The 24,660-nt window shown below is 38.7% G+C and overlaps 1 protein-coding gene across 1 annotated transcript in view; it reads left to right on the forward strand.

The window, feature by feature from the left end:
* The first annotated feature begins 423 nt into the window (after nt 1–423).
* Nucleotides 424–24,660, forward strand: part of Kif5b (kinesin family member 5B) — a 40,716-nt gene continuing 16,479 nt past the window's right edge. The window contains exons 1-14 of the mRNA XM_051205740.1: nt 424–815; nt 7,892–7,979; nt 13,193–13,266; nt 13,495–13,599; nt 14,039–14,087; nt 14,666–14,721; nt 14,808–14,895; nt 15,033–15,157; nt 16,599–16,703; nt 17,156–17,301; nt 18,162–18,310; nt 19,677–19,870; nt 21,331–21,399; nt 24,395–24,601. Coding sequence (XP_051061697.1) covers nt 690–815; nt 7,892–7,979; nt 13,193–13,266; nt 13,495–13,599; nt 14,039–14,087; nt 14,666–14,721; nt 14,808–14,895; nt 15,033–15,157; nt 16,599–16,703; nt 17,156–17,301; nt 18,162–18,310; nt 19,677–19,870; nt 21,331–21,399; nt 24,395–24,601 — 1,581 coding nt within the window. The 5' untranslated portion in view covers nt 424–689. The remainder of the gene's footprint in view (nt 816–7,891; nt 7,980–13,192; nt 13,267–13,494; nt 13,600–14,038; nt 14,088–14,665; nt 14,722–14,807; nt 14,896–15,032; nt 15,158–16,598; nt 16,704–17,155; nt 17,302–18,161; nt 18,311–19,676; nt 19,871–21,330; nt 21,400–24,394; nt 24,602–24,660) is intronic.

Below are 24,660 nucleotides of genomic sequence, written 5' to 3' on the forward strand. Positions count from 1 at the left end.
CTTAGAAATCTAAGAGAGATCTAAACTAAACAACACCACTAAGTGGTTAAAACAAACTTCTCCTAAGAAAAAGAAGAGTGAACCTTCCTCCATTCCAAAGAATTTCGCAGCGGCCTTGACGATACTCAACTTTGCAGGAAAACTTGGTCCAGAGCCCAAACCTGCAGCTGAGGTGGAGCCGGGCGGTGGCCTGCGGCCCGGCGAGGGCTATGATTGGTTGCTCGGCCTCTCCCGCGCCTGCGCAGTGTCCCTCCTGCCCGCCCAGCCTGCGGCCGGTCCGGGGTCTGCAGCCTTCGGAGGGTTCCAGCGTTAGCTGGCCGGGAAGCCGGCGAGCCGCCGGGATAGGGTAGTGAGCCGAACGGTGGGCCCGGCAGCCCATCCCGGGAGGAAAGGAAGGAACTGCTCTCTAGTCCCCGCGGCCTGCGGAGCCCGCTGAGAGAGACTGAGGAGAGCTGAGACGCTGCGGGCGCCGCCGCCAGTGGCCGCCATGATGGAGCGGAAGTGAGCTTCGGGCGCGGGCTGCCGGCGACAGCGCTTCGGTCTCGCTGCCAGGCGCTGCCTGGGGCGCGCGGCGTTGCGGAGCCCGGGCCTCCCGGCTCTCGCGACCCCTGCCCCTCGGCTCCCATCGCTTACCCCGAGACTGAGCGGCGGGGAGTGGCTCCCGGCCTGTGGCCCCGGCTGCCGGAAAGATGGCGGACCCGGCGGAGTGCAACATCAAAGTGATGTGTCGCTTCAGACCTCTCAACGAGTCGGAGGTGAACCGCGGCGACAAGTATGTCGCCAAGTTCCAGGGAGAAGACACGGTGATGATCGCGGTGAGTGGCCCCCGACCCCACCTCGCGTGAGGTCGGGAAGGGCGGTGAGGTCTGGGACGTGGCCTGTCGCGAAGCCCAGAGGGAGCAGGGCAGTGCTCGCTCTTCCGTGCTGGGTTTGCGGGTTTAGAAGACCAGAGAGGAACGAACGCCGTTCGGGCGATTCAGTGATGGTTCGAGGGTCACCCCCAACTCCAGTTTTAAGCTCTGGCTGCTGGGAGGTGTCTTGTCTTTATGCATGGACACTCCCCCACCTGGGACTCTGGAGGCTATGTCCCTGGAGCTAGTTTAGGGCACATTTATTCTCTCTCTCTCTCTCTCTCTCTCTCTCTCTCTCTCTCTCTCTCCCTCCCTCTCCCTCTCCCTCTCCCTCTCCCTCTCCCTCTCCCTCTCCCTCTCCCTCTCCCTCTCCCTCTCCCTCCCCTGTGTGTGTGTCTATTAGGCTACTCTCCTCCCTGAGCTCTCCTGGAAGCTGTCTGTCTGTCTGTCTGTCTGTATGCTAGGATACTCTCCTCCCCGGGGCTCTGGAGGCTATGTCCTGTAAGCTAGTTTAGGACATATTCATTTGCGTGTGTGTCTCTGTGTGCTTATTGTTCCTGACGTTGTTGGGCATGTGCACTACCTCCAAATTGACAAGAATTCAGAGTTCACCCAGAACACTGAGCCATTATGGGCCCAACTGTGCTGTATGCTAAATAATAGATACCTAGTTTTAAGTTCTAAGGAACATGCTTCTGGAGTTGAAATCGAAGGGGAGGAGAAAAAGCAACTACAATATGCTTGTACCTCAAGCATTCACCCTCTTACATTTTTCATGTTAACATTAATAAGTGGGAAATTAAGGCCTGTAAAAAGAAATAGTGGCTTTTCTTTGAAATTAGAGTATTTATGTGTAATGTTAGAGTAGATATAAGTGGATTCAGATTGGGCCAAATGAATATCAGAAAGATCTAGAATTTCATTCTACTGAATCTTATGGGATAACAGTGTAGGAAATGGGACAAGTGTTGTAAAGACTATAAAAGAGGTAATCACCGTTATTAGATTCATATTAATATAAATACACTATCTTGAAGAAAATTGATCTTGGTAGTAAATATTCCTTTGTAGTGTAAAATGTAACTGAGTAGAGAAACCTGGAAATGAGAAATTTTCATATCTAGCATTTCAAGTTCTCTGAAAACATCATTCTTAATTAAAGATTAAAAGTAAATAAGAGTTTGCCTGTATACAGAACATCGAGCTAAACTAAAAGGGAAATTCACCATTAGTGATGATGCCATGTGCATTGTTATTAGGGTTCGATTTTTAATGTCAGGTTTTACTCTCAATTATTTTCTTGAGTGGAATTTTATATTTAGTCTATCATTTGGGCTACTTATATAGAAGTAGGGCAGAGAGGTCACAGAAGATGGGTCATTGATAATTGAAAGCATTGGCCTGAAGATAGTACTAAAGTTTACTAATGGGTGTGTTAATGCAAAGGTTTCCAAAATTCAATTTTGGAAATTGAATGTGTTAGTACCACATCCTCCTGCTGGACTTTTGGCAGAAAAAGAAAATCATTAGGTTGCTACCAACTACTGCTGTGTGAAGACTGTCAGGCCGGTTCTTTGTTAATAAGTCCTCAAGATGCTCTCACTATAAATGATGTCATAGTAAGGAAGGGAGGTTAAGAGTAGGGAATCCTCCTTTTCTTTAGGCGCCTGGGAGTGGGGAAGGTAGGTGTGTGTGTGTGTGTGTGTGTGTGTGTGTGTGTGTGTGTGTGTGTGTGTGTGTGTGTGTTGTGCCTGTAGTCAGTAGAAACTCAACTCCAGGAAGTTTATCAAACTTGAGGCTACTTGTTCCTTGGGATCTATGATTATTCAGCTTCAACAGTAGTTTAGACAATAGGTAGTCTTAATTCTTTGGGTTTTGTGCATTTTTTAAAAAATCTATAAATATCACTAAGACTGCTTTGTTTGGAATACCAAAATTTGGGATTTATAAAATGTCTTAAGTTATGGTGGCTCACACACCTGTAATGACAGCACTTGTGAGTCTGAGACAAGAGGATTGTGAAAGCCTGTTTTTTGTATTGTTTTGTTTATTTGTTTTTGTTTTAAAAAGCCTTGGGTGGCAACTAATACCCTTAATCTCAGCATTCTTGATGCAGGAGGATACCCATGAGTATGAATTTAGCCTGATGTACTTATCATGATCCTGTCCCCCTCCACTTCAGGGAGAGACGAGGTATTGAGAGATATTAAGTTAGAAACTAATTTTCTAGTGTGGGCCAAATTTGGTGTATAATACATGAAGAAAGGAAAGATAGCTACCACTATGAAAAACAGGTTTATTCTAGGTCCTTTCCTTTGGGAAAAGCTGTTCATAACTTCCCTTTCAAAGTTTCTGTAATACAAGTAAGTTTAAGTGATGAATAGAAACTTTAGAAGAATAAAAAGTACAGGGAAAAGTACACTATGAAACCAAGGAAAACATTAAGGACACTAAAAAAAATTATATGTTTCATTATTTTAGGAACTGATTTCTTACATGTAGTAACTATATTAATATGGTGGGGTCTTTATGTTCAATTTTTTGGTGAATTGTATTTTTAAAAGCCTATTTGGAATTCATAAAGGGATTTAAGGAATGAAATGGATGTCTCTATGCCAAAGAACCAGATAGAAAAGGAATTATAAAACATTATTTATTTTATTCATTTTGTTGGATCCTGAACCTGATAAAATTAGAAAAAAATAATTTAGAAGAGACTTGCAGGAAGTCGGTGGTGACACATGCCTTTTGATGTCAGCACTCAGGCAGAGGCAGGCCAATCTCTTGAGTTTGAGACTAGCCTGGTCTATAGAATGAATTCCAGGGTAGCCAGAGCTACACAAAGAAACCTTGTCTCAAAAAACAAACCAAAAGAGAGAGGGAATTCCAACAGCATAACATGTACTTTCATTCTTCTCTCATACAAGACATCCTGACTATAGTTTCCCGTCCCTCCACTCCTCCCTCCTCTCCTCCCTCCACTTCTCCCCTAGATCAACTCTTCTGTTTCCCTTCAAATTATTTTCTTTTAAAGAGCAGTCCTCCCAGGGATATCCACTTAACACGATTCAATAAGACTGGGTACATGGCAACACAGTAGGAGGAAAGGGTCCTAAGTGCAGGCAGAAGAGCTCAAGGCACCCCCCACTCGCATTGTTTCAAGTCCCTCAAGAACACTACACAACCATAAGGTATATGCAGAGGACCTAGAGAAGACCTATTTAGGGTCTGTGTTGTCGCTTCAGTCTCTGTGAGCCCTGCTTAGTTGATTCTGTGGACTGTGTCCTCGTGGTGTCTTCAACTCCTCTGGCTCCTACAATCCTTCCTCCCCCTCTTCTTATTTTACATATGATTTTTAAGTTTTTTGTTCATTCTTTAAGTTAAATCAAAATTTAAAACCTAAGTGTGTTAGTTTATAATGTCACTGAATGGTAATCATAATCACTGCTTAAGGACTCTGCTTTTCTTCTAAGTTTAGTTTTTAATATTTTGTCCAAAATTTTTCTTGTTACCCTCAAAATCAATAATTTTAATATGACATTCTGGTAAGCAAGCATGTTGATCTTATAGTGTTGTGTATGTTTTATGTAGTATTTAGTTTTACTTTTGGTAAAGTGCCATAAATACCACACTGAATGAAACAAATTATTCGCTGAAAATCTTTAAACACTACAAAATATCCCATTTCAGTTAGAGAGCTTACAAGAGAGAGGAAGAAACAAAGCAAAAAACCCCCATGTTCCACTGAACTTGCGGAAAACCCCAAAGCTGAAAAGTTATTTCTGTATTTGTGTGTGCAGGGGTAAATGTCTTCTAATCATAGTTTCTTACACGGTATATGGTTCAAGCTGCCAGAACCTTGCCTGCTATAATTCCTTGACATTAGAAGAGAATTCAAACCAATTAGATTTTCTTGCCTATTTCCTTACCTCATGCAAAACACAACTTGCACTTACAAGTCAATACTGGTTTGGTGTTTAAACCTTGATTGTCTTGAGTGAAAATTGAAAGAGAGGAAAGAGAGAGACATCCTTACCTTTGTGCCTAAGGAAAATTCAGCACGTACTGCAATCTCAAAAATCATTGTTCAGAATTCCTATCAGCATATCCCTGTTTCATAACCAAATTTGGTTTGATCTGTGCAACCTCACATGGCAGTCATTCAAGAAATCTAAGGTATGATGCAGTTCATTTAAATTCATTCCTTGGATTTATCCCCTTGAAGGTTAAGTCAGATATGGATGCATCTTGTGACTTACAGCTTGTAAAATAGAGTAATTTTGAAAACATAGGGTTTTAGGTTCTGTAATGTATATTTCAAGTCAAAGATGTGAACTGAAAAAAAAATTAAGACCTACTATCTAGGTTTCCTTTGTTTAATTTATTCAAAAGATAGAGATATATCTTAACTATAAAATTTTCATTCACAAGGTCTTGATTTCTTCCAAAGAAGTTAGGTTCAGTTAGTAAATTAATAACTATATATTTAATGACAAACATTTGCCTTACATAGTAAAACTAATGATTTGTTTTTATTGTTTTGGGGTGTATGTGAGTGCATATGTGTATGCATGCAGGCATTCAGGTACCCAAGGAGGCCAGGAGAGGGCATTGGATCACCAGGAGGTGGTTACAGGCTATTTTAGTTGCTTGACATGGATGTTAGGAATAGAACTCAGGTCTTCAGAAGAATAATAGGAGATCTTAACTCTTGAGTCATCTTTCCAGACCCAAAATTATTATCTTAGAACTTCAATCCCATAAGAATGTTTTGTTAAATGAATAAAATAACAAATTATCTTTTAAACATGTGACTGTTAATGTGTCAGTAACATCTTAGCAAAGGGATACTTTCAGAATAATCAAAATTGATACCATTTTAAATTGATGCCCAAATAAAGTCATACTTCCTGTTAGGAATGCTTCCAGTTGCTGAGGGACAACAGCTGGGGCTTAAATAAGTAAAACTTTATTTTTCTCATATCAAAGACATTTTCGAAATAGGCTCATATTGCTGCTGCTTCCAAGACCCTGTTGCAGTCTGTCATGCTTAGTTACTTTTGAAAGCAGTTCCAACTGGGTGGTCCCTTTTATCAGGGAAGTAAGTGTTGTTCTTTTGCTGTAGCTTATGCCTATAAAACACAAACACGAGACTCAGTGCCCACGTGGAGTTTATTGAGAGAGGGGAGAAAAGGGGGGGTAGCTTGTGGCCAACCGAAAGCAGGAGAGAGAGAGAGAGCACAAGAGGGGGGCCAGAGAGAGAGAGCAAGAGAGAGAGAGGGACGCTTGGCACACTTGCTTTAAAAAGGGGGGGCTTGCGTGTGCGTAACTGAGTCCTCTGGCAGCCAGGTAAGGCTTGATGTAACGACTACACGGCCATGAGCGTCTTGCCCATCGTCGGGCGTGGTCAGCTGGCTGCTAGTTCCTAACAGTAATTAAGACCTTCTCAGAGGCCTCCTAGCAGATCACCACTTTGTACGATCTAGACCTGGGTCATATGAATACCGGTTGCAAGGGGATTTATTTTTATGTGCATTGATAACAATGTGAGGGTACCAGATTCTCTGGAATTGGAGTTACAAATAGTTGTGAGCTGTCATGTGGGTGCTGGGAATTGAGCCCAGATCCTTTGAAAGAGCAGCCAGTGCTCTTAACTGCTGAGCCATCTCTCCAGCCCCAGATTTAATTTTTAAGATAGGTTGAATACTAAGAGGAACAATGTAATTATTTAGGAGAACAGGCCTCTAAAGATGAGAAAAAGAAGGACAGAAGGTCTAGGCATACACCTGCCTGCTCCCTAGTTTTTCCTAAAGGAAAAAAAGCTGGATCCCAAAATATATACCAATCATGACTCTAGGGGAAAAATAATTTTAACATTATGGAGTATTTACTATGCTTCCTACTTAACGTGAGTACCAGGGGTGAACTCTTATCATCAGGCTTGGCAGGCTCCTTTACCCACTGAGCCATCTCACTGGCCCCATCTTCCGTCTGAGTTTTAAAAAAGACGTCTAGGCTTCTGGCTCTTAGACTAAGTATGTCTCCATGTGTGGTTTTTCTGGTCCCAGTGTCTATATTGCTTTCAATAAGGAATCCACAAGGTTTAAAGGACTTTGAAAATATATTATTTTCACTGGGTTGACATTTGCATTTGATCCTTGCTCCTGGCGCTTCAGACTTTTGTTTCTTGAATGTTAAAGCTTCTTTGGACCCTAGGCTCTGGAAGCATCTTGTTAGCAATACCTGTACTACTTCCTCACACCAACCCAGCTGGCAGTATGGCTAATACTGAAAAGCAGGCCTGAGTGAGGTGCTTTTTCTGTGACTGTCTGACATTCGCCTGCTCTCCTCTTGTGTACTCTCAGCATGTCAGTTAAGTGCTGTGGTTACTTAGTGGTGTCATGTGTACCCTGCTATTACTTAAGCTTCTGCTGAAACAGAGAATCTGTCCTGGTCAGTATGGCATCTGCATTCCATAAATACTTGTTAAATGGAAGTATGAAAAGCTGAATCAAAGTTATTAAAAGAGGACCGAATTTTAATTGACAGACACATCTGTTTTAATTTTGTCATTACAACAGTTTTTATGCCTATCAAAGTTCTATTTTTCTTATCTGCAAGGTTATATTAGGATTGAAAATGGAAAAAAGTCTTGGAGGTTAAGGCCTGAAATCCAAACTGCTTCAGGAGTTTGAGCCAAGAGAGTCTTATGTTTAGGGCCAACTTGGACAATTTAGTGAAACCCTGCCTCAAAACAAAAATGCTTTTAAAGAACATGAGGAAGGCTGGGGCAAGAACTCAAAAGTGGCATTATATGGATAGCAAGTGGGTGGGGGGGGGGCAGAGAAAAAACATTGAATCTTAGGATTTGTCAGAATAGCAAAAACCAATGTTCTTGTTCGTGGAGCTAATTTTCTAAGGTCCCTTACCTTCAAGGTGCATAGTAGGTATACTGTTTTTGAAGACTGTCATGGTATCTTTGAGTTTAAAAATGTCTACTCATGTGCGATTTGTGTAATACTTTTGCTTTTATTTTTCAGTCCAAACCTTATGCATTTGATCGTGTGTTCCAGTCAAGCACATCTCAAGAGCAAGTATACAACGATTGTGCAAAAAAAATTGTTAAAGGTAAACATGTTTAACTTGTCAAATTCTATACAGCAATAAGTGATCTTTCCTATTTCCCAACATTGCTTTTTCTTTTTAATGTCTCTTTCACTTATATTAATCAGAAGGAAGTTAAAGTAAAAAAATATGAATACAATTAGTTAATGTATCATACTTTTCAATTACCATGATTTTATATATTGTACCTATAAAGGCTGATACAGGGATTACATTACAAGCATATTCTTGAAAAGTGAGTTTCTATTTATTATTCATAGGAGAATTTCCTAGGTAGTATTGTAGGAATGGGACAGTGTGAGAATGAAGTGGCTGAAAAAAATTCCGAAAGTTAGAAAATGAGTTTTTTTTTTTTTTTTTTTTTTTCCCTATTCCATTATTCCTTCCTCAAAGGCTTAACTTATAGTCATGTGGTAAAATCCTAGGAATTTATTAGGGATTGTTGAGGATTAAAAGAAAAGTAACACCTATGAGAGTATTTTTCAGTTTTATAGTTTCGAATACCACAGAACTCTGAAAGCAGAGAGAGTGCTAAATGATTGGCTGGAGCTCATATTTACTGTAAAAATGCCTTTTTTTAATCAAAGGGCTCATACAGAATAGTTGTTTATGATCATTATATTATTTACTAGACATTGTAGGGTTTAATATGAAAACAAATGAGTAAGGGCCAGGCATGGTAACTCAGGTCTTTAAATCCAGGACTTGGACAGCAGAGGTAGGCCAGTCTCTATGAGCTCCCTGGTCTACATAGTAAGTTCTAGGCTACCTGAGTCTACACAGTGAGAGACTTTCCCAAAAAAGAAAGAAAAAAGTGAATGAGTTAGGATTAAGTAGCAGAGGTAGTACATCTTAATACCAAGAGAAAGCTATAGATAAAAATAGGTTTATAATTGTAATGGGGAAAACTATAGACATTCTTTTTGCAATAATTTGCAATTGCAATTTTGCAATAATAATGAATATAAGAGCCAAAGTCACCACAAAGAGTGAGGAATGGGGAGGTGGTTCTAGGAACAGGCATAACATGGATGGATTGGGGCATTTGCAAGCATTGTTAAACAGCATTAAGGGCTCAATTGAAGTTAGCTTCCAGAAGAATTGAACTTAACCATTTGGTGTTTTACTAGGCAAGAACAAAACAGGAGAGAGAATATAATGCTTATATTGGTGTACCATGGTACCTAAGGAAAGTTACAGTATGAGGGACCGTAAAATATAGTGAAAAAACATGGAAGGATTAATAAGTAAATTGGGTATGCCCTTGGGAGGGAGAGGCTGGAAGATTGTAAGTATGAGGACAACCTGGGCTATTTAGGGAGTTCCAGACCATCCAGGGGCTACTATATGTTAAGACCCTGTCTCTAAAAAGCATGACAAACTGATAAAAAGGTTAGTAGGTTATGGATTCCAGAAGACAAAAGGATTCTTGGACTCCATCAGTCAGGCATAATGGAAGGTGAATATTCAGAATTAAGATTACCGTAATGGTGTGGTTAGCTAACCATAAAAGGTCAGGGACTCATTGTAAAATTGGCAAACATTTGTGACCTGCTTTGTGTGGGTGTGTTTGTATGTTTGTATGTGGAGGTTAACCTCAGATATCATCTCAATTCCTTTTTAAAAAATACTTTTAATTTTAGTATGTGTGTTTGTGTGTCTGTGCATCCATCTGTTGGTCTGTTTCTGTTTGTCTATATGAATAGATGCAGTGGATATACAGGTACTTATGGAGGCCAAAAGAGATTGTTGGGTTCCTTCTCCTTTCTTTAGTAAGACTAAAACCAACAGTAAAATGGTGTTAGTGGCATAGTCTTGGTCATAGGCATATTCACCATAGAACTTATTTTTTCTGTGCATTATATTGAAAAATGTTGGCTATAAAATTATTATAAAAGCAAAGTCTGGAGTAGATTTGAAGATAAGAAAAACTATTATAGTCAACCATAACTCCACCAACCTTAGGTCAAAAGTCTTTGAAAAATAAAATTATACCAAACATATACACTCTCCTACTATGTTCATTATTCCTTAAATGATAAAATGAAATTATATAGCATTGGCTTACATTTAGTAGGTAATTAGATGATTTAATTAAATGAGAGGCTTTGAATAGATTACACTCCATCTTATGTAAGCTACTTGAGTACCTATGCATTTTGGTGGGTCCTTAGAGGTCCTGAAACTAGTCCCTCTTGATACTGTCGTAGCACTGCAAACAAAAGCAAGCAGTTTAGCTTCTCCTTTTTACTATCCATGTCTAGCAGAACCCCCTCCCCCCCGACCCGTCCCCCATAGGGTCTCTCTATTAGCCCAGACTATCCTGGAACTCACTGTGTAGTCCAGGCTGGCCTCAAATTCACAGAGATTTGCTTCCTATGCACCAAGATTAAAGGCATGCACCACTATGGTCAGTCTGAGTCTTCTTTCTTTTGTTGTTTTTTTGTTTTGTTTTGTTTTTGTTTTTTTGTTTGTTTTGTTTTGTTTTTCCACAAGGTTTCTCTGTAGGTTTGGAGACAGTCCTGGAACTCTCTTTGTAGACCAGGTTGGCCTCAAATTCACAGAGATCCACCTGCCTCTGCCTCCAGAGTGCTACCACTGCCTGGTGAGTCTTAACTTCTTATAGAATATTATTTCATACTATCCCCTCCCCTTGCACCAAAAAAAGTCAACTAAAATCCCAGAATATTGGACATTGAAAAGCCACCCTGATAACGCTTTTTTCCCCTCCAGCCTCCCCTGCATGTTAATGACCCTGGGGTACTCAAGGACATTAATTATTTCTTAGCAAAATTGATTTTGAGTTAATGTCTTAGTTATTGTATTGCAGTGAAGAGATACCTGCAACTCTGTAATAAGATTTTTCTTTGTACCACCAGTTCCCAAATAATGATTACTGGGGCTTAATATTAATTATGAAATCTTGGTCTCTAACTAGCTTCCTAACTAGCTTTTACAACTTAATCCATTTCTATTAATCTATGTTCTATCATGTGGTGTTACTTCTCTTCCACCTTGCACCTCCTGTTTCCCCTCAATGTCTCCTGGTGTCTCTCTCTCCAGAGCCTTTTCCTCTCTGCCCAGAAGTCCCTCCTAACCTCTTCCTACCTAGCGCTTTATTAAACCAATCAGAAGGCACCTTGGCAAAGACACATCTTCACAGTGTACAAACAGATTATGCCACAACACAACTTGTATAAAAGAAAGCATTAATTGGAGGCTTGCTTACAGTTTCAGAGGAATAATCCATTATTATCATGGTGGTGAACATGACTACACACATAGATGGCACGGTGCTGGAGAGGTAGCTAAGAGTTACATCCTGATAGCTAGGCAGAGTGACAGTGGCCTGGCTAGGACTTGTGAAACCTCAAAGCCCAGCCCTAGTGACACACCTGTTTCAACAAGGCCATGCCTTCTAGTCTTTAGCAAATTGCTTATCAACTGGGGACTAAGCATGCAGATATATGAGCCTGTAGGGGACAATCTCATTCAAAATAGGATTGAGTATGTAGGTTTTTTGAGACTAGCCAGCAATTAATTAAGCCTGTTTGTAAAGCTAATTCATATGTGTATATTAATTGACAGGGTTTTTGTCTCTTTGGTTTTGGATTTTGTTTTTTGGAGACAGGGTTTCTCAGTGTGTAGTTCTGGTTGTACTGGAACTCCCTTTGTAGAACAGGCTGGCCTCAACTCACAGAAATCTGCCTCCTGAGTGTTGGGATTAAAAGGCATGTACCACCACCACCAAAACACATACACACACCCCTGCCGGTTTTTGTCTTTCAAGACAATGGAACTTTGGAATATAAGTGTATTGAAAGGTTGAGCTTCATGTTGATAAGTTGATGTTCAGCAGTGGATCTTAAAATTTCTTTTTTCTTTTTTCTTTTTTTTTTTTTCTTTTCTTTTTGATTTTTGAGTTTTCAAGGCAGGGTTTCTCTGTGAAGCTTTGGAGCCTATCCTGGCACTCTGGCACTTGCTCTGTAGACTAGGCTAGCCTCGAACTCACAGAGATTCACTTGCCTCTGCCTCCCAAGTGCTGGGACTAAAGGCGTGCACCACCACCACCTGGCACAGAAATTTGTTTCTTAATTAATCACAGGAAGTAATCTAAGCCTGAATGTAACTGCTTATATAGATCATTACTAAGAAAGCTACTATCAAATATTATCTTTCAAATTTATTTTATTTTTTGAGACATGATTTCTTTAAAGATTTAATTATATATACAGTGTTCTGCCTGCATGCCAGAAGAGGGCACCATATCTTAATATGGTTGTGAGCCACCATGTAGTTGCTGGGAATAGAACTCGGCTTCAGGAAGAACAGCCAGTGCTCTTAACCTCTGAGCCATCTCTCCAGCCCCTATTTTTATTATTTTAAAGTCTGTGTGTAAGGTGAGCTGATGTGCAAAAACCAGTGAATTCAGAGGCCTTAGATCACATGGAGCCAGAGTTTCAGGTGGTTCTGGGCAGCCCCATATGGATGTTGGGAACTGAATTGGGGTCCTCTGGAAGAACAGGAAGCACCCTTAACCACTGAACCATCTATCTTAGTTAGGTTTACTATTGTGATGAAACACCATGACCAAAAGCAACTTGGGTGAAAAGGGGTTTATTTCACTCAGTTTCAGGTACCAGTTCATCCATAAAAAACAGGAGGAACCTGGAGGCAGGCGCTGATGCAGAGGCCATGGAGGGGTGCTGCTTACTGTCTTGCTTAGTAACTTACTTCCCACACTCACACTCCCAAGACAGTAACAGTCCTGGCTGTCCTAGAATTTACTTTGTAGACCAGGCTGGCCTTGAACTCACAGACATCCACTTACCTCTTTCTCCTGAGAGCTGGGAATATAGGCATGCATTGCCAGTGCGAGGCTGCTCAACCTACTTTCTAATAGAACCCAGATCCACTAACCCAGAGGGAGCCTCACCCATAAACTGTTAGGCCCACCTGTATCAATCAGTAATTAAGAATATGACCTACAGGCTTGCCTACAGCTGGAAACTGGAGGCATTTTCTTAATTCAGGTTCCCTTATCTGAGATTACTCTAGCTTATGTCAGATTGACATAAAACAGTTCTCCATGCCTTCTTTTGATGATGTTATATGTCCTTTACATATTAAACTTTAATCACTTCTTAAGTACTTTATTATGAGAGCATTGCTTAAGGAAAAAGTCCAGAAATACAAGGTCCTTTGTTTTCTCATAGATGTTCTTGAGGGCTACAATGGAACAATATTTGCATATGGGCAAACATCATCTGGGAAGACCCACACAATGGAGGTAACATTTCATAATCTGCTTGAATATAGTTTATAGCATAGGTATGTCATCCATTTTGATTTCTTGCAGTTAATTTGCCATGCTTAAATGTTTTTAGTAACTGGCCAACAGTATAATATCAAATACAGAGTCTCTGTGTGTTATTTGGGGCTGGCGCAGTGGCGGGACAAGACCAGTGGCGGAAGGAAAAACCTTACTCCTTACAATTCTGCTTTTCTTTCCATGCAGGGTAAACTACATGATCCAGAAGGCATGGGTATTATTCCAAGAATAGTGCAAGATATTTTTAATTATATTTACTCGATGGATGAAAATTTGGAATTTCATATTAAGGTAAATTCCTGTGGGAAAGGTTATTTTCCAGAATTGCTGCTTCCTGAAAGCCATTTTCAAAAAGTTGTTACAGGTAGATAAAGCTGAAGGATCATTAGGGTTAGCAAACTGATTCTAGTTCATATGCTATTAGATGACTACCTGGGTTAGTGAAATCTGTTCTTAGTTTCTCTCCCTGTAAAAAACACAGTTTAACAACAAAGCTTCAAGGTTCTCACCACATTTAACTGTTTTGACCATTGTGGGTGATTTGTAACAGAAGTAGGATTTTCATTATTTCAGCAGCCTAGTAACTCACACTTTCCTATTTGAGTGTGAACTGCGGCTGGTATAATGTTCTAGTCTGCATATCCAGCCAGCACTTAGACTGCATTGCTTACAAAGTGAACAAGCTGTTGTAATTTAGGTAGACTGAATTTTTCCTTTGTTTGTGCTTTAGGTTTCATATTTTGAAATATATTTGGATAAGATAAGGGACCTGTTAGATGGTAAGTCAGATTCTTGCTCTAATAGTTTTAATAGTACCTATTGCTCTTTTAGTAATAGATGTTCTTAGTAACGTGGATGAAATGTCATTAAGTGCATAGGATAACTTACAGATTATGGGTACTTCTATTTTTAAATTTCTTTTTAAAGGCAAGCAAAGTTTATTAAGCTCTTTGTAGCTGGGAGTAAATCCAAACCTGAGCTGCCATCATACGGGCAATTCTTAAGTGATAATGCCATCTTTAAACTGAGAGTTGTAGGCTTAAACTCAAAATGTTAGTCTCAGTTGTTAAATGCATTCTTCTTCCCTTAGGCCTAATGTTCTTATTTATACAATGTGGGTGATAGAAGTTCGAATGGACCTAAATGCTATATACTGTTACAGTTTTTCACATTACTCTTCTAGTATGTTTGTTAGGTTTGCTTTTTTTATTTTTTAATTTTTATTTTTTAAATATATATAATATGTATAATATAAATTTTTAACATTTCTTCCTGGGAAGCCTACCACTTGTATTACTTATTTCATAGCTGATATTAGAGTTTAAGTAACAGTGCTAATACAGCTTTTCTTTTTCAGTTTCAAAGACCAACCTTTCAGTTCATGAAGACAAAAATCGTGTTCCTTATGTAAAGGTACCTGCAAAACAGAATGATTACTGTAGAAAGCCCAGTCAGAGATCTTTAAAGGATTTTAACAGTACTCTTGAATTATTCCATAGGGGTGCACAGAGCGTTTTGTATGTAGTCCAGATGAAGTTATGGATACCATAGATGAAGGCAAATCCAACAGACATGTAGCAGTTACAAGTAAGTGGCCAGGGCATGTCAATCTTACATCCTTTCAATGAGGATAATTTCAAGATACTTCTAATATAAAATAATGTATGTGGGGAAATTATTAGTGAAGGAACTGTATTTATAGTTGCTTATTAATTTCATTGCAGATATGAATGAACATAGCTCTAGGAGTCACAGTATATTTCTTATTAATGTAAAACAAGAAAATACACAAACGGAACAGAAACTGAGTGGAAAACTTTATCTGGTTGATTTAGCTGGCAGTGAAAAGGTAAACCCTCCCTTGGAATTCTGATAGATACTTAGGCATGTCTGTGAACTTTACCTTGAATTGAAATTTATACCTATTGTTGCATCTTGAGAACTTGTGAAATTGGATTTGGTAATCTGAGAATTATAACTGTTGATGCCAGTGCTGAAAGATAACCTATTCCCAAGTTACTGTCATTTAGCTGTATTTGATTCAATCAGTAGATACACTGTTTGAATTAATATGTGTGTCCTTATTGACAACTTGTTAATGTGCCCTTATAACTTTATTCTCCATCCCTCTGTCTGCAACCTTTCTGGTTTAGTTGTGCTGTTGTCCCTTGATATCATGGAGGATTGTTTTTAGGACCCCTCATACCACCCTCATAAATATACCATATCCACAGATGCTCAGGCCCTGTATAAAATGATGTAGTGATTGCATAGATGCTACACACATTCTTCTATATATGAGTAATCTCTAGCTTACTATTAATGTAGTATAAAGACCACATAAATGGATGTTAAACTATTTTGTTTAGAGACTGTTGGCAGGAGACTTACGTCCATATTCATTCAATTCAAAAGCAGTTTATTTTGGAGTGTTTCTCATCCTTTGCTGGTTGAGTCCATGGGTATAGGAGGGTCAATTGTACTAATTTGAGGATTTTTGTTTTATTGTTATGGACCTATATAATTCTAATTTTAGTCTATAAAAATCAGTATATTTAAAATGTTTTGATATGGACTTCTGTGGTCACTATACTATTTTGCTTCTTCTGATTTAGAATGTTGTACCTAGTATTGTTTACCAAAAGTCTTATATATAACTTTTTTATTAACAACTACTCTAATCTTAAAATTCTAGAAGCCATTTAGTAACATTAAGGTCAGCTTATATAGTATTTTAGAACTGTGTCTTTTATTTTTAGCAGTTATGACATCTTCATTATGCTTAGATGACTTTTAAAAGTTTCTCATTCCCTACTGTAGCAAAGAGGTTAACAATGACAACTATAAATTTTCATGTAAATTTGTAATTGTCTAAAGCACACTAAAAGTAAAATTTAATATTTCTTTAATCACATTTTTATACAACTGATTCTTAAGAAGATAGTAAGTGTGTAAGGGATCTTAGTTCCTCAGTATGAATACCCCTTTCCTTTGTTTTGTTTTTGTTTGTTTGTTTTGTTTTTGATTTTTGAGACAGGGTTTTTCTGTTTAACAGTTCTAGCTGTCCTGGAACTAGCTTTGTAAACCAGGCTGGCTTAGAACTCACAAAGATTCTCCTCCTTTTCCTCCTGAGAGCTGGGATTAAAGGCCTGTGCCACCCCCCACCCACCCCCACAGGCATTCCTTTATGATTTTATACTACTGTTTATTGATGACTTTTTGGAAAGTTGACAGAAACTTATCTTAAATCATTGTGATTTTGCTTCATTATTGTGTAACCTTCTTCATAGGTTAGTAAAACTGGAGCTGAAGGTGCTGTGCTGGATGAAGCTAAGAACATCAACAAGTCACTTTCTGCACTTGGAAATGTCATTTCTGCTTTGGCAGAGGGCAGTGTGAGTATACCTGTCTTGTTAGTTCCCTGTTCTATGGATAATTATTTATAGACTATACATGGCAGGAATGTAAAACTGAAAGTCACTGAATGAATGTGTATGCTGTCTTTTGAGGTTAGTGTTAGTATGTGTATCCTAGTTCCTATCTTTAAATCAAATAGTTAAAATAAACGAAGTGAGCCAGGCCTGGGAACAATTACAACAATTAAGGCAGAGATGGGATGATTGAAAGTTATAGAACTTAATACCAGCACTCAGGAGGCAGAGGCAGGAGGATCTCTGTGAGCTCAAGGCCAGCCTGGTGTACAAAGTGAGCTCCAGGACAGCAGGAGCTGTTACACAGAGATACTCTGACTCGAATCCCCCCCCCCCTCCAAAAAGAAGAAAAGTTATAGAACACATTTTATTGTCTAAAAACCCACTGGTTTTATTTTCTTGGTTTCTGTTTGTAGACCTATGTTCCGTATCGAGATAGTAAAATGACCAGAATTCTTCAAGATTCATTAGGTGGCAACTGTAGGACAACTATTGTCATTTGCTGCTCTCCGTCATCATACAATGAGTCTGAAACAAAATCAACACTCCTCTTTGGTCAAAGGTTTGTTGTTAAGAAGTACAAAATCTAAAGCTGGGCGGTAGTGGCGCATTCCTTTAATCCCAGCATTCAGGAGGTAGAAGCAGGCAGATCTCTTGTGAGTTTGAGGCCAACTTGGTCCTCAGAGTGTGTTCCAGGACAGCCAGGGCAACCCAAACCCTGTCTCAAGAAAAACAACAACAAAAAACCCAAAAAGTCTATAAAGACATTTGTATTTGAAAATTATTAATGTCAGATAGCTACTACTCAGTAAATTCAAATCCATAGTTTTTGTCAGAGCTAGATCCTGTAATTTTGAAGTAGGACATAGGTAATATAAATTAGATCCATACTTTAGACTGGTAAGCTTTAACTTTTCATAGACATTAAAATTGTGAAATTTAGTTACATTTTTGTGTGAATTTCCAACTGATGAAAGTAAGCATTTAGATTAGATGATAAGTAAAAGCTCATCAGATATATGAACCTGTGTTAAACTCACTGACAGGCTCAAAGTAATGTATGTGAAATGGCTACTGTAGAAAAACCAATGACAACATGTCTTAGAACTGCAGTAATAACATGTTATTAATAAAACCTTGCAAGGTGAGTTGGCTAGATAAGTATATTTTCTTAGTTTTGATATATTTTTTTAATGTTACCAAAGACTTAGGGCTGACAGAAATTTGTGAATAGACAATACTCTGTGATATCCTTTATTGTTTATTCTAAGAGAAAACTAGATATTCTTGGACAATTTGTTACTTAGCTGTACACTCATATTAAATAGAAATGTTTGTTAAAAATACTTTTAGTCATATCTTCTTGTTTGTAATTACTACTCTTTCTTAATTATGCCATCTTTTCTATATTGCATCTCTTAGAGCCAAAACAATTAAGAATACAGTCTGTGTCAATGTAGAGTTAACTGCAGAGCAGTGGAAAAAGAAGTATGAAAAAGAAAAGGAAAAAAATAAGACTTTACGAAACACCATTCAGTGGCTTGAAAATGAACTCAACCGATGGCGTAATGGTAATAACTTATGGATTTGTCATTTAAATTTTCTGGGACTATTTTACACACTTGATTTTTATATGAATGCTAAATGAAAAAACATATTTCCAGTTTTTAAACATGTAGTGGTCTTCAAATAAAGATCAGGTTTGCTTTACTTAAAACAATAAGAGCCATAGCTGCTACAGTATAGTAAGGTGCTTAGGCTAGAAAGGAGTTAGGCAAGATTTGATGGATTTCAAAGCAGGTAAGATCAAGGGAAATTCCAGGTGTCCAGATCTAGGCACATACCTCAAAGCTCTGTGCCTAGCACTTGGGAAGCAAAGCCCCAATAGTTTTGTAAGTTTGGCCCTACTTAGCCTGTGTAATAATGCCTTGTATAAAATATGAATGCATATATGTGTATGAATGTGTGTGTGTGTGTGTGTGTGTGTTTATATATATAAAAAGTAGCCAGGAGTGGTAGCATGTGCTTTTAATCTCAGCATTTCTAAGGCAGGGTCTGGTCTGCATGGCAAAACTCTAAAAAAAACTCAAGAACATAGCAGATAAAAAAGTTGGTGAGAGCTGCTGACGTTAAGGAACAAGAACAAAGAAGGATGGTAAAATGTGACTCGCTACCCTTTGCAAAAACATTTCAATGACAGGTGAAAAATAGAACTTGATGTAGTTTAATAATAAGGAAAGTTTCAATGAAAAGGGTAAGAAGAACATATTTAGATTTGTTGTGTCTCCCTATTCTTTACTCAAGATAGGGAGAAAGAAAAGGAAATACGTGTACATTGGACCCCAAGACTAGGCAAACTTCCTCTGTCCTGCCCCAGTTCCAAGTCAGAACTTGCAGGCTCAGGCTTTAAGTCTAAATGGACTGTCTTCAACAGGATTTGGATAGCTCTTAGCAGCAGGCAGGCCTGATTGGTGCACCACTGCAGAAACCCTGGGCTTCAGAATCATGCATAATATTTGTCTAGCAACTCCAGATGGGCTGGCTGTTGGGTTGCTGGGCTTTCTTGAACAAATATAATCTGCAAAGACTAGAATAGTAAATAGTTTGATGTCAACATGTTGACATCAAAGTATACCATAAAGATAATTCAGGAAAGCATGGCACTACAGAGATTTAAAATAAAGTGTCAAAGATAGTTGACCCTAAAGAAATAGAGATGAGTGAATCACCTAATGATTCAGAGTAGCTATTATATTCAAACTTAACAAAGAAATTAAAGTACTTTGTAAAGCCAAAAAAAATCTGTGCTAAAAATGGCAGTAGGGAGCACCAGCAACAGATGTGGTCAAAGCAGAAGGAAAGTGGACATGCAGAGGGAAAGAATGTGTGTTTTTAGATGTGCAGATTTGTAGTAACCATTTCATTGTCTTATTTTAGGGGAGACAGTGCCTATTGATGAGCAGTTTGACAAAGAGAAAGCCAATTTGGAGGCTATCACAGCAGATAAAGATATTACTATTACCAATGATAAACCAGCAGCTGCAATTGGAGTGACTGGCAGTTTTACAGATGCTGAAAGAAGAAAGTGTGAAGAAGAAATTGCTAAATTGTATAAACAACTTGATGACAAGGTAGATTTTATATTACTTATTTTAGATTTATCTGTTTCAGAATTCTGTTGAGATCGGTATTTTTATTTTTTAATTTAAGTTTTAAGAGTCTTTGTGACCTGTATTTTCCTTTATTTCTGCTAGCTTTTAGAAAGCCATGACGTTGCTGGGTGTGGTGGAACATACTGAAATTCTTGTACTTAGGAGGTGGAGGCAGGAGAACCAGGAGTATGCTAGCTTTGATTTCATAGTGATTTTGAAACCAGGGTGAGCTGTATGAGACTCAAGGTGATTATAGGGCATGGGGGAATCATGTTAACAGAAAATTTAAGAGCTGACATCAAGGGCTTGGGGATTGTATTTAAGTGGTGGAGTGCTTGCATTATATAGGGCTTTGGATTCCATTAGCAGCACCAGGGGGAAAAAATAAAAAGTCAATTCTGTGTAGGAATTATATGTAAACAAACTGTTCCATACAGTGGGTATACCTGTAATATTAGCATACAAGAAGCTAAGGTAGGAGAATCACCAGTTAGTTTGAGGCCAGCTGGAAATACCCTATCTAAAAAATAACAACAAAAAAAACAAAAACAAAAAAAAAAAACAGAACATGGCTCATTGGTAGAGTGCATGCCATTTGCCTAGAATGACCTGGACATCCTACCTACACCTTAAAAACAGACAAACATAACAGTAAATTTGGCATTGGGGTCACTGAAGAATCATAATGAAACAACCATTTAAAATTAGGGATCTGAGTACCCTCATAAGAGATCATGGAAGAGAAGAGAGGGTTGACATCTTCTCTGCTTAAATCACTTAGCAAGAAGATGGGCATGAGCACAGTGGAAACAGAAAATATTTTAGTTTGGTTTGTGGTGGTGGTGTTTTGTTTGTTTTGAAACAGGTTTCCCTGTGCAGCTCTGGCTGTCCTGACTTTGTAGAACAGGTTGGCCTCAAACTCAAGAGATCTACCTATCTCTGTCTCCTGGGGTGCTGGGTGGTATTTACCACCACCACCCAATAAGTTGGGTTTTGAAGTGACTATATAACCATTATCTTCACAAATAGCTCAAATAAACTAGGCTATTTTTTTAGCCTTTAAAGTTATTTCATAAACTTTGGACCTTTTCTTGATTGTAAGGTACATGGTATATTATTAATGAGGAAAAGCCTTCCCTTTTCAAGTTTCCTTAGGAATTTAATTCTGGGCAGGGGAGTGGTAATGTGCCTTTAATTCCAGCACTTAGGAGGCAGAGGCAGGCAGATTTCTGTGAGTTCAAGGCCAGCCTGCTCTACAGAAAGAGAGCGTTCCAGGGCAGCCAGAGCTGTTACACAGAAAAAACCTGCCTCAAGAAAAGAAGAAAGATAAAAGAAAAGAGAGAAAGGAATTTAAAATGTGGACTATTTTGGAGGAGTTGGTGTTGGGAAACAAACCAGGTTGTGGTCTACTTTGCTAACAGGATCCTTTAAATTTTTAGGATGAAGAGATTAACCAACAAAGCCAATTGGTGGAGAAATTGAAAACGCAAATGTTGGATCAGGAAGAGGTGAGTTAAATGTTCCCCAAAAAAGCTTTAGTGTTTACTATCTGAAGATAAAGGAATCTGTGGAGTTCTGATTATGTTAACTATTATACCTTTAGGGTTGTTGGATATATATATGTATGTGTAACTGTCAGTGTGCTAGTATGATGGGTATATAAACCAAACATTTACTTATAATAAATCATAAAGAAATTTTATTATAGAACACTTGTTTGGCCTGCATTTATTCTTGTTATTAAGAATGAAAGCAGAGCCAGGCGATGGTGGCACACGTCTTTGGCCCCAGCACTTGGGAGGCAGAGGCAGGTGGATCTTTGTGAGTTCAAGGCCAGCCTTGTCTACAGTGAGTTCCAGGACAGCCAGGGCTATACAGTGAAAGCAGATTAGAATACTAATGAATACTTTGTCATTTTTAGATAAAGAATTAAGTATTGGTTGCACATTTGATACTGCAGAACACAGCATCTTTAACACTGAGTTTGTTCAGTCTCTTGATTTTATAATGCTGAGAATGCCACTTGGTATAAATACATAGTACAAAATGATAAAAGTATGTTTAAGGGCCATTTCATAATTCCTGAAATGTTTGTCCTAATCCTAAGCCAGAACTCACCAGACAAGTTTTATGATACTTTAGTCAGGAAGTCGTGGCAGGCTTTTGTTTGTGTTTAATTGGTTTTGGTTTTTTTAAGACAGAGTTTATCTGTGTAATAGTCTTGGCTGTCTTGGAACTTGCTCTGTAGACCAAGCTGGCCTCAAACTCAGAGAGACCCTCCTGCCTGCCTCCCAAGTGCTAGGATTTAAGATGTGCATTGCCACTACCCAGCCTTGTGGCAGTTTTTACAATGAAGTATTCTAGCCTGGAGATAGTTGTGCATGCCTGTAATCACATCACTCAGGAGGCAGAGACAGGCAGATCTCTTGGATTCAAGGCCAGCCTACTCTATAGATCAAGTTCAGAGACAGACAGTGCTACACAGAGAAACTATCTTGAAAAAACAAAATAATACTAATAAACTTTAAAACAGTGCCACCAACCATAAATTTGATATTTACATGTTGGATCATGATGGAAGGAAAATATTGAAAGTATTTTCCATAATTAAATCACCATATTTCTATAAGAGCAGAAAAACTTGTGTGCATAGTAAAAATGCTGTAGTTAATAACATACATTAGTTTTGGAACCTGAGCCCAGATTGTTTGTTCTTTGATGTCACAGAGCTGGGGATGCATACATATTACATGTTCATATTTCAGGCTGCTGAGTTATGTACTGCAACTTGGTGGCAGGTGTGTGTGTGTGTCCATCCTACAGGTAGTAGTCTAGCTAGTTCAATAACAGCTGTCTACCAACAGAAGGTCCAAGAATCCAGTAGTTGTTCAGTCCACAATGCTGATGTCTCAGCTGGTCTTAAACATACAACAGGATTGCAAAGAAGTGGGGCTCTAATGCCTACCTTGAAGGAATGGAGTGAGAGCAAGCAAAGAGTGAAAACCTCTTTCTTCCATGTCCTTACATAGGCTGTCAGTAGAAAGTGTCACCCAGATTAAAGGTGGATCTTCTCACCTTGAAAGATCTGTCTGGATTAGAAATGGATCTTCCTACTTCAAATGATTTAATTAAGGAAAAAAAATTCCTCACAGGTGTACCCAGCCATTTGGGTTTTAATTAATTCCAGATATAGTCAAGTTGACAGCCAAGAATAGCCATCACAGTTGTTAGTAATTGTGTAATTTTCAATATGACTTTTTTGGGGAATGTGAATGTCACATGAATAAACATACTTTTGCTCCTTCATGCTGTCTTCCTACACCCAGTCTGTGCCACTTTTTATCTCATTTCTCCCATGTTTCTCTTGGGAGAATTTGGATCCTCATTTTATTTCACCCAATATAGTGAAAATAATTGAAAAATAGTCCCTAAATTTAAGGTTTTTTGAGTGTGTGAAGGAATAGAAAAAGCTATAAGCTCCAGTAGGATGAAATACTCACCATCAGAAAAATCAGATTTCATTGTCTTGTCTTTTTGGAGTGTTAGTTCAGACACTCTTGTTTTTTAGCTGCCTTGAACTCCAGAGTGAGCCCAAGGTAGCCCCAGCACTGTGCTGCCCCAGCCTCCTGCTGTGTGCCTCCATGCCTAGTGTGTTCTCTTATTTACTTCAACCGTAGCATTGTTCTTGGAGGGACTCTCTTAGTTAGCATTGGAGTTTGATAATTTTTTTTACTGTCCGTCCTATATACTATAGGACATTTAGTGTTCATAATTCCTCTTCCCTAATGCTATTAATAATCATTACTAACATTCCTCTGCATTTACAAATGTCTTTGCTGAAAAGTAACTGACCTGGGTAAGCCTTTGTCTTCTCTCCAGTTCAAACTTAATATGCTGAAATGTTTCTCTAAGGCATGGCAAATTTAAGTTCTTTAAAGATGATTTACTGTGATTTCATGTATTTTTGTGAGTGCCTGCATGTATGCATGTGTACCATGTGTGTTCCTGGTGCCTTAAGAGAGCACAAGAAGGAATTTGATTCCTTGAAACTGGAGTAAGAGACAGTTGTGTTCCTCCTGACATGGTGCTGGGGTCGGAGTCCAGATTTTCTAGAACAGCAGCAAGTGCTCTCAAGTGGCCAGCCATGTCTCCAGCCCAGATCTAAATTTCTAAAGAACCATGAATACCAACCAGAGAGATACCCTTTTTGTATGATACCTAGTGGTCTGCTATCTCTTTATGCCTTGTGTTGCCCTTATTTTCCTGAACTTCATTCAGTTTTAGTTGGTTCCTCAAAGGCAAAGTGTTACTTTTCTTCTTCCTATCTGTATTCCACAAAGTGTAGCACAGTGCCTGTGCATAGTAGGTGTTCAGTGCATCTGTGAAAGAATAAAGTATCAGCACCTTTAATGGTGCTGCTTCTCATTACTGTTTTTGTAATCACGAAGCACATGAATGTCTTCTCGCAAGTTTGTTAAAATTCTGTTTTATTCTTTTATATAGCTTCTGGCATCAACCAGAAGGGATCAAGATAATCTGCAAGCTGAATTGAACCGCCTCCAAGCAGAAAATGATGCCTCTAAAGAGGAAGTCAAGGAAGTTCTACAAGCCTTAGAGGAATTAGCTGTTAATTATGATCAGAAGTCTCAGGAAGTTGAAGACAAAACTAAGGAATACGAATTGCTTAGTGATGAATTGAATCAAAAATCTGTAAGATAGTTTTTCTTTATATTTAAGTAATGTTAAATGAAAAATTATTTAAGTTATGT

The sequence above is a fragment of the Phodopus roborovskii genome, unplaced genomic scaffold, assembly GCF_943737965.1.
Source record: "Phodopus roborovskii unplaced genomic scaffold, PHOROB, whole genome shotgun sequence".
Lineage (NCBI taxonomy): Eukaryota > Metazoa > Chordata > Mammalia > Rodentia > Cricetidae > Phodopus > Phodopus roborovskii.